The sequence below is a fragment of the Mauremys mutica genome, chromosome 6 (genome assembly GCF_020497125.1).
Source record: "Mauremys mutica isolate MM-2020 ecotype Southern chromosome 6, ASM2049712v1, whole genome shotgun sequence".
In the NCBI taxonomy this organism is placed as follows: Eukaryota; Metazoa; Chordata; order Testudines; family Geoemydidae; genus Mauremys; species Mauremys mutica.
This window is the reverse complement of record NC_059077.1, coordinates 75,998,752-76,008,931: the sequence shown is the minus strand read 5'-3', so window position 1 is coordinate 76,008,931 and position 10,180 is coordinate 75,998,752. Positions and strand designations below refer to the sequence as shown.

The window sequence follows — 10,180 nt, the reverse complement described above, 5'->3', positions numbered from 1 at the left end:
TGCTCAGTGGTGTTAGAACTAGGGCTACTGGTGGGGCTGCCGCATCATCTGGTTTCCATCAGCAGCATCCCCACTATAAAAATTGTTCCTGCAGATCCTCAGCTGATGTAAATCGGTCCTGGTGTTACATGGATTTACAGCAGCTGAGGATCTTCTCCAGTGGCCGGAGAGGAGGAAAAATACATCCACACTGAGAATCTGAATGAAAGCCTTCAATGGAAAGGCTCTCATGGCTTGCATTAGGCTTTTGATCGGGCCCTAGCTGCATTGTGTAGGATGATTTTTAGAAAGTGGTTTGAAAACAGATTTTGCAGGCACAAAATGGATTCACAGTAAGAGCAACATTTCTGATTGCAAAAACCTATATCAGCTTTGTTTATAGTATAAAACTAACTGCTACATGTGGAATGTACAAGCGAAATTGTAGGCAGACTTTTTTAAACAGTTTTTTTTATTAAACAAAATAAGGTACATTTCACAGAAATGATTATAAAAATGCATATATAAACATCTGTTTACTTACAGGCTCTATCTTATGCTACCCTAAATATTGCCTCATGAAAACCAACCAACCCACTTCGGAAACCAAAGAGTTAAAATCACCAGTTACTTCATCATTTAAGGCTCTGTGAAAACAACAGAACAGTGTAACAAGAGGAACACCTATTTTTCTTCTATTCACTCCAATAAAATAGTTTCTATTATTGTATTTTCATTAACTTGCCAGTTCCCACTGTGTAAGGGTGATAGACTCTGTGGGATCTTCTGTGACCAAATTAGCTATGGGACTCCCGGTAACTGGAATGGGAACTGCACAACTAAGACCTCATGCGACACTTTGAAAAGCTGACAGCGTCTTAGCACTGAAGGGCATCCTGAGCAAACTATGTTACAATGATAGATTTAAAATATACTGGATATTTTAAACTGTGTTTAGCAGCTCGGTGTGCCACTTAGCCTTGTAAACAGTTTGCAGAAGCTACAGTTCATAGTGGGTGGGATATTCTGTAAAAAATTGTGAGCGTTTGCATAGGGATTGATCTGGTCATCTACTGGGCACTCAATTTCTATTGAAGTCAATGGGCCAGATCCTCAGCTGGTATTAAGCTGGTATAGCTCCAGCAAAGTAAATGGAGGTGTGCTGATGATTTACACCAGCTGAGAATCTGGCACATAAGCAGAATGCACTCAGCACCTCAGATTCAGACCCAGAGAGACCAGACATGAAGGTATTTGACACATGCATAGATTTTGGGGAACCAGAGCAGAAGAGAAGAAAACTAAAAATGAAGTGTTTATAAATAACTACAGTAATATCAGAGAGACAGGGATCTCTCTCTGAAAGGCAACAAGCATTTGCACATGATGGTTCCGTATCTGTACATCCAGGACCAAATTCTGCTCTGTCACATCCATGTAAATGAAAAACAAATATTGAGATAAAGGGAGTTACTCCAGATTTACACTGGAGTAACCAAGAACAGAATTTGGCCCCAAACTATAAAAATCACATACTGATGTGTGACTAGCAATAGAAAAACATTATTGTCAGCATACACAGATATATTTCATTGCACAAGAATAAACCACTCTCCAGATTCTTGAGATGGAGAAGCTACTGCAGCAGTCTAAGTGTGGCTCTAAATTCAAAAAATGGAACATGAACTCCAGCCTGCAGAGTTCACTGCAGTGTTTGATGCTGCTTATCAGACGCAGGAGAATGAGGTATGAAGTAGCCCAGAACATGAAGGTTTCAGTCACCATCTTCAAGTAGTCTTTGTAAGTTGTTTTGTATCTTAAAGAAGAACAGAAGGTTCAGATATACTTACTGCTATTCACACAGTTAGAAAGCATTCTTCAGTGCAAGTTTGAGTGCATCAGTTAATTCTGGCACTGCTATTTATGCCCTTTCGAATGGTTGCTATACTGAAGTCAACCCAACATCCATGTGCATCAGCCAGGTACAGAGCTGTCCCTTGGGTACGGTAAATTGGGGTGACTGCCCCAGGCCCTGGAGGGTCCCCGCACATCGATAAAATCATGAGGCAGCGGGCAGGGAGGTGAGGCAGGAGGATGGGTGAGGTGAGGAAGCAAACAGGGATGTGAGCAGCAGGCAGGCAGTCAAGGAGGAGCCCCCCCTACCAGAACCTCCCCCTCCCCGCAATGCCTCCTACCTGCTGGCAGGCCCCGCCGATCAGTGCCTCCTGCCTGCTGTGGATCAGATGTTTCACGGCATGAGAAGGCACGGGGGGGAGGGGGGGAAAAAGAGGAGTGAGGGCGCAAAAGCATGCTTGGGGGAGGGGGTGGAACTGGGCAGGGAAGAGGCAGGGTGGGGGTGGGAAGAGGTGGGGTGGGGCCTTGGGGGAAGGGGTGGCATGGGGACAGGTCTTAGACAGAGCCAGGGAGGAGAACCCCATCAAGATTAGAAACTTGGCACCTTTGTCCCGGGCCCACACCCCCCTAGGGACAGCCCTGGCCAGGTACAAACTCAGTTGGAAAGTTGGAACTGAGGTGTCAGGACTTAGGAGCACTTTTGGTAAATTCTGTAGCTGCCCTGCTCTTCCACTAAGTTTGAGCTAGTGAAAGAGCAGGGCTACTCCATGACTAACAGTAGAGTTGGGAAAAAAACCCAGTAATTAATTTCATTAACTTTAAGTGATTTATCAATATGTTGTAATTTTTCAAAATTTCATAATTGATCTTTTTTGATAATTGAAAGATGGTCACCATCTTTATAGGTGGCCAAAATCTCAAGAAAACATCTACAGAACTTTTATCCAAAGCCTTTGGGTTTTTTAAAGTGGGAAATTCAAAGTGTTTTGGCGAGCTCAAACAGGACAGGCTTCCCCCTCATCTGATGGACAGTAGGATACAATCTACAGATCATGAAGTAAAACATTCCATGCTCCAGAAATTAGCCTACTCCTTTAAGGAGAAGCAAGGTGGCAGCCAGCACCAGGGAAAAGATACTGGGCTCTATTCTCTGCCCCAGCTACTTTGTTGTAGAAGGTAGCGCAAAACAACCAAAATGCTACCCAAGGGGACAATTGGATGGTGCAAAGCTAGCTTAGCCAGCTTGATGCCTCCTGTTTCTCTCTCCACTTTAGCATAGGGCATGTCATAGTGGGACACATGGTGTTCTGCCAGAGCCTCAGCTGCCATAGCCACTGGCTATAGATGGTGTAATATGGAGCTGCCTTAAAGCTGCTCTAAGATTATGCCATGCCTAGTCCAGCCCCCAGTTGACCCAGGATCAGGGAAAGTTACCTTAAAACCATGTTATCATACCTCCACTTCCCTGAGGCACACCAAACACACCCGTTAAGAAAAAAAAAATAAAAAGCAGGGATAGGTTCACCGAGGGAAAGGAAGAAAGAAATGGAAAGAAAAAAAATGAAATCTGCTTCCAGGTTAATATATACAAATTTATCTAGTGCCTGCATTTTAACTGTATTCCCTTCTCAGAAGAGGTGGAGGAGTCAACCGAGATCCTGGGGCTCATATGTCAGGCACATGAGTCCTTTTGGTTTTTCATTTCAAGCACTTGTCAGGTGGATACATCTGGTACATTTGGCAACCAAACTGTATGAAGCCCATCAAAAATAGTCTAAAAGTGCTATTGTGGTACTAAGCCAATGGGAATTCAGTGGCCCACAAGTGTGGAATTCAATAGAGCTGGGAGAAACACAAGGTCACATTCAAAAGAGGTCAGTGCAACAGGGTCAAATTCTGAACAGGCTTTTTGAGAGTAGGTGTAAGGCCAGATTTCTGCAAGCCTATGGGGAAGATGTGATGAGGAGAGGAAAGCATACATTAAGTATAGGTACCAGGACTAATAACTTTCCTCTTCTAAAAAAAAATTTATCAGAGCAGAATGTCAACCCAGTAGTACAATTTTCACAAACAAAAAATAGCTAATTATTCCATATAGTGTTAGCTTAAATGCTTGCTAAGGTTTAGCAATTCTTTATTGAAGAGTGCCAGTGCCAGTTTAAGAGAGGTGAGTTGGTATGCAACAACCTGTGCTCAGAGGACACTAGGACCATTGTATTGTAAATTGGCAGCAATCCAAGTGTGAAAATATGCACAGTTAAGGTCCCTTTAGGGGTTCAATTCTTTTGGCCCCAGTTGAGCAAAGCATTTAACTTTAAGCATAGGCTCAAATCCCACTGAAATGAATGAGACTTCAGAACACGCTCATGTGATTTGCTGAACTGAAGCATTAGTCTTTATATGAGAAATCCCATTGTAATGATTTGGCCTGTGTACTTGGGTCAATATTGAAAGTCTCTGAATATATCTTACCATATAGTGAGTAACCTCCTCTCACTCACTAGTTTTAAACTAGTAAACATTGACAATGAAGTCAATTGAATGACTCCAGATTTACATTGAAGAGAGAATCAAGCCCCATTTCCTTGGTAGCAAAATTGTTCTGAAACAAAGTTGGTAGCAAAGTTGTTCTTTGACATACAGCTAGCAGTGATATTAAATAATCTCAGTGACATGCAACCTGAAAAGTTTGCTCTGGAAAAACAAACTGTATTGAAGACCTTGGCACGCTATCAACATTTTAGAAAAAAAAAAAACAAACAAAAAAAACACTCATGTGATTGTAATATATAGGAATTCAAATAAAGGGTTATTACAGTAGAAATACAACCTACATGCTGAGCCAATGGAAAAAATGAAACACCTTAGTTTTAATTATCAGTTTACTGCACTTGAAGTATAAAATGTAACCGAGTGAAAATATACCTTCCTGCCTAGCCTTGTTTTTGTTTGATTTTCCAGCTGGGGATAGCAAATACATTTAGTTCTGCAGTTAGTAAATGGAAAAGAGAAGAGGTCATCTGCAGGGAACAAACAGCTGGTGCATTCATGTTACTTAGTAGTAACAGACATTACTAAACACCCACTTTGTAGGCGGACACCGGCATTCCAGCAGGTTTTATGTTTCTCCAGTCTGTTTTGTCCAAACAATATCACCCAAGAAAGGTAATATCAAGTCTGTTGCCTTACCAGCCAAAAATGAAGGTCATGAACTGATCATAAACACAACAAATCACTGGAGGTTTCAGAGTAATTAAATGGCAATTGATCTCTCAACCTCTCATAAGGGAGCACTCACACATACTGACACACATGCTCAGGCTTAACTGTTAATTTATGCCATTGTCCAAGAACTCTCTCACCTCAGGAAGGTGGTGCACACTCTTCCAGAGATGCTGTTCAGAGATCTACAAAAGCAAATCTTGGAGAGTCTGGTACTTTTGGGAAAGAAACATCAGTGGTTTGACAAAAACCTGTTGTGATCATCAAGTATCCTGAGTAGCGGGCATTTAAGTATTTACACAATATTATTCATCTCAATCAATTACCTTTTCCAATTTTATGAGGTTAGCTGTTAGTTCACCACAGAGGGCATCAGCATTAATTTGCAGATGGGATCCCAGGCCTTGTTGCACTGGCTGGCTGTTAAAAGAAAAGAACGAGATGTGAAGGAGGAAAGGAAAGATGAGAACAATGAAGGATTTAAATGGGAACATTGTTACTGCTTATTTAGCACAGTATTTCTGTAATGTAATTTGTACCCTCAGACTACATTCTTTACCAGACTAATTCTACAGAAACCAAGATGGAAATTCTTAACATTTTTATTAGTAAAATCTCTTTAAGTATGCTTGTGTCTTATGGGGAAATAAAAAGAGTGGAAAGTGCACATTAGGATTATTCTCTATCCTTTAGAAGTTTGGACCACATTGGCATGACCCTCCCTCCATTATCAAAGTGGTTTGAAGGGGCCATAACAGTTTCACACAATTCCAAATAAGGGAAAACACAGTGGATGAACAGCTTTCCAGACATTCCCATTTAAGGATAAGGCATTATTCCCTTCCTACTCCTTTAAATTAATAATCAAGAGCCTAACTCTGCCCTATGATAGATGCACACTAGCCCCACTGTCAGTGGAAGTTGCATAAATAGCTGAGAGCAGAATTGGACCCTAAATGGTGCAACAGTTTTTCGAAGTGGGCTGGAATGTTTTGTCATGGATGACTCGCCAGGAAAATGGAGTTAGAGGTGTAACGTAACTTGACCCAAGAGATTGGGCCCTTTCAATACTTTGCAGACAGGCCCACCCATTCTGGGTATGGCACTGCCTTGTGTTAGGTTTAGCCTTTTGTTGCTTTCTTTGGCTGCTTGTTTTTCAGGTGGTGCTTCTCCAGCTGGCTGACTATGTCAACATTTCCGGGTACAACACCTGCTGTTGCAGTTTTGCATTCTGGTTTACTATTTGATTTTTAACAATTTTTTGCGTGCTAGATTAGGAAGGTTCACAATCACATGAGGGCGAGAATATAGTCCACTCTTGAATGTAACCCTAAATAAACTGGTCAGTTTCCCCAATTATATCCACCTTTGAACCCAACTAGCTGTGGTTTTGGTGCAGCAACTAGGCGTTGCGATGTCTGGGTAAGATCTTAAGTTTCTGAGGCTCAGACCGGTGCTAGGTCAGGAGCCCTAGCTAATGCAAGTTGTGCTCTGACCTGCTATGGAATAACTATTTCTTCTCTAATTGGCTCTCTTAAGGACAACTGTCTCCCTGCTGCTGGGTTCCATTCCTTCCCTTAGCCTGGGAATCATGTGCTTGCAGCAGAGGAGCCTGAGGAGAAATCTGTATTGTCAGACTTTCATGGAGCCCCCAGCTGCTCTGTGCTGAAGACTAGGTTGGCTCCTGATAACAGGTAGGTAAAGAATGAGGTTGGCAAAGGAAATGTTATTTGTTTTTGTCTTTAACAACAGCCATAGTGGGTGCTAAGAAATGGGGCCTGGAGAGGGAACTATATTGTAATGAGAAGCAGGCCCTGTGTTTGCTTAGATAACTCAGGAAGGTCAGTGAGTTGCTTATAAATATACTATGTACCTCACTGCCTTTTACCAAGGATGATGAATGTTCATTTGGAGAGTCCGAAGGGCTAATCCAAAAAACTCTCCACACACTACTTACTTTTTATTGACTTCTCCATTAACTGAGGCCATTGTTTTGGGGCATGGAAATCTATTTTAAACCACCTGGAAGTGCAGATGAGAGTTCATTGGTTTGGTATTGGGGATTGTGCCTTCAATGGCTGAGATTACCAGACAGAGCCTGGGTGGGGCACCCTGAAGCTCTTGTTAAGCACAGCCAACTGGAAGCGCAAACAGAATAAACTTGATCTCTTCCAAGCACCTTAAGCACTGAATGATCCCAGAATACCACAACTGGCTGCACTAGAAATAAATGCTTATTAAATCTGACCTCTTATGTTTTTTAGTGCAATATAGACATATTCATAGTACATAGTAGGCAGTAAGAATAAATATTCATGAGTTAGTGGATTAGGTTATTGATATTGACATTAACTGAATTACTTGTATTTTCTCCATCTACTTCTCCCCTTGCCCCATTAATATACTTAACAGTTTAAGGCTAGGTCTGCACTTAAAAGTTTTGCTGGGAGAGCTACCTCAGGAGTGTGGGGGAAAAAAACCCCACCCAAACAAACACCCCCCCCCCAACCCCTCTTGTCTATATAAACTATGTCCCCAGTAGGGGGGTTGCCCACTGGGGACAAATTTTCCCCCTGACCTGAGCTCTGCCTGCTGCTGCAACATTGAGGGAATGGAACTGGGCCACAAGGGTCATGGGAAAATTCCCCTAGTGAACGCACAGCACACAGCAGCCATAAGTGGCAGTAACAATTTCCGGTGGAGGGAGCAGGCCCATAGTGCACAGCACTATGGGGGCTCCAGCCTGCTCTGAACTGTGTAGCAGTCTTTAGACAGCCCTCAGGAGGTTGCTGTAAATTAAAGGACCTTTTGACTGCTCTTATTTATGCTGATGATGGCCATGCTGGTACCCAGAGCAGCCCAGATTCTTGAGGGAGTCAACTTAATGGGGGTATTAGTGCAGTAGGATGGGTATAGCCTGAAGATGAAGGTAGCCCAAACCTTCAGGAACCCTCTTCCCCACAATACACAATCAGAGGAACCCGCCTGCAGGTTTTGAAGTGTCTAAAGCTAGCCAGATCAAACCTTTGTTCTCCAGGTGCTCTTTGCAAAGCAGCCAATTTCAGGAACTCTGAAATATGCCTCTTTGAAGGGAGGGTACAGTACAACTCTAGATTGTCCCATAACACTGTGTAACCTTTACTCCCAATTAACTGAAATTTGCTTAAATCCAGGTAACACCTGAATTCTCTTGAAGTACCCCAATGCTCCTGAGAAACAGAGGAAGTTATGAGATGAGACTAATGCAGGCTCAAGAACTGCATAGCACTAAATTGTCATCAATTATCAGAAGGTTTTGAAGATATGTGTCCAGCAGGGCTTAGTATGTAAAAACAGAAGAATATTATTCTCCTTTAAAAATGATGCCTTCTTACTTATTAATATGGGAGTCAACAAAGGAAGCCATGGAGACTAGCCGTTCCTCCAGAACATTGATTTTATATCTCATGTAGAAGGTAGAAAAGACTAGGACACAGACACTGCAGGGGAAAAATAAATGACAAGACAGCTGCGTTAGTTGGAGCATAGCACCCTCAGACAGATGTATCCAAAAAGAAGTTTGACAATACTTGTCATTTTAAAAATCAATGAATAACTTTATTATTTGTACACTGTACAATTCCTAGTGCGGGATTTTCAAAGCTGCCTTAGAGCATTGGACTCTCAACTCATCTGGTGCCCCCATGTTTCAGGTAGCTTTGAAAAAATCTCATCCTTAGAGTCTACAGCAGTGCTAAGTGTTATTTGGATGGACATTTATGTAGTGTTCTTAAACTTAGCTGTCACAATCACCTTAGAGGTTTCTATAGGGCATAGGCTATAAATTCCACACCTGCCCTGGATCACTTCTTTGAACAATTTAGAAAGTTCACAAGAAACAGTATTCTTCTGTTGGCTTTTATACAGAAGAACAAATTTTACTGTAAAATCCTATTATTGGTACACGAACGAGGAGGAATGAAGAAACCCACTTTTAAACATGCTTCTAGTTTTACACTGGGCAGGGGTGCAACTCCATTGAAATCAGCACTGTAGTAAGACTGGTGTAATAAAGGTAAGAGGAGACTCTGATGGTCTTGGTAAAAAACTGTTCACTTACAGAGCTGCATAGAAAACAAGTAGGTGATTCAGAGACAAAAATCTGTGGGACTTCACTCTGTGGAAGAATCCAAAGGCTCCAGCCTGGCCTGTCGTGAGAAGAACAGAATTATTTTGATCAAAATGGACTGACAACACAACAAAAGAGACTTTGCAAATATGTGGCAAAGGATGTAGACAGTGAGGGACAGATACTCTACTGATGTAAATTGGTTTAGCTGCCTGCACCTATGTGGAGCTACACCAATTTATACCTGCTGAAGATCTAGTTTTGGTTCTTTACCATTTCTGGGAACGTTCCTGCCTATTCCTTCAGGCATATGTTTACTGAGTATGTCTGTATGGACAGACTTTGCTTCTGCCTTGGAAACTTTCAGGTGAGTCTGGGTCTCAATGACGTGGTAATCTGTCAAAAACAAGATTGGATTTTAAATTAAATGAAGCACAAAGGAAATGATTACGGTCATCTTAGACAGAGTTTCCCCCAATATGAAGATCTGAAGGGAAGCCCTTCTGGGATCTGGATACAGGTGGCTGAATTAGAAGATTCATCTTCAGATTTTAGTACAATCTGCATAAAAGTTCAACATTTTATAAGCTAAAAAAGCCGCAATGGTGAAATGCTTTGCTATAATGTATTCAAGTTTCAAGTTCCTTGGGCAAGTTTAAAAAAGTTAACCTGCAAAGCTCATGAGGGTTGCCATCTGTCAGTGAAGAACATGTAGAAATATTAGACACAAATGTTCTATAGTAGTGACCCAAACCACTTTCAGTAGCAATATCGTGAACTCTGGGGCATTGGATCACTACTACTTTTTAAAAGGATAGCGCCAATAAACACGCTTGCTTCCTAATATTCTAAAGGGTGTCTTTTTTTTTTTAAAATTTAAATTAAAATTTTGCTCTTGCCATTGAGTTCTCACAAAAACTGAGTACTTGGAATTTTAAGTACTTGGATGCAGGCATATACTGGGCAGAAGCACAAGTGTGTCCACTATTCATTTTTTGTTGGAGGAAAGCAAAAAGG

The 10,180-nt window shown here is 41.7% G+C and overlaps 1 protein-coding gene across 1 annotated transcript in view; it reads right to left on the bottom strand.

Moving 5' to 3' along the window:
* Nucleotides 1-454: 454 nt before the first annotated feature.
* Nucleotides 455-10,180, bottom strand: part of GRAMD2B (GRAM domain containing 2B) — a 44,829-nt gene continuing 35,103 nt past the window's right edge. Inside the window, exons 10-14 of the mRNA XM_045022310.1 lie at nt 9,437-9,559; nt 9,155-9,242; nt 8,430-8,534; nt 5,382-5,475; nt 455-1,795 (exon numbers count right to left, since the gene is read on the bottom strand). Of these exons, the coding sequence (XP_044878245.1) occupies nt 1,754-1,795; nt 5,382-5,475; nt 8,430-8,534; nt 9,155-9,242; nt 9,437-9,559 (452 nt within the window). The 3' untranslated portion in view covers nt 455-1,753. The remainder of the gene's footprint in view (nt 1,796-5,381; nt 5,476-8,429; nt 8,535-9,154; nt 9,243-9,436; nt 9,560-10,180) is intronic.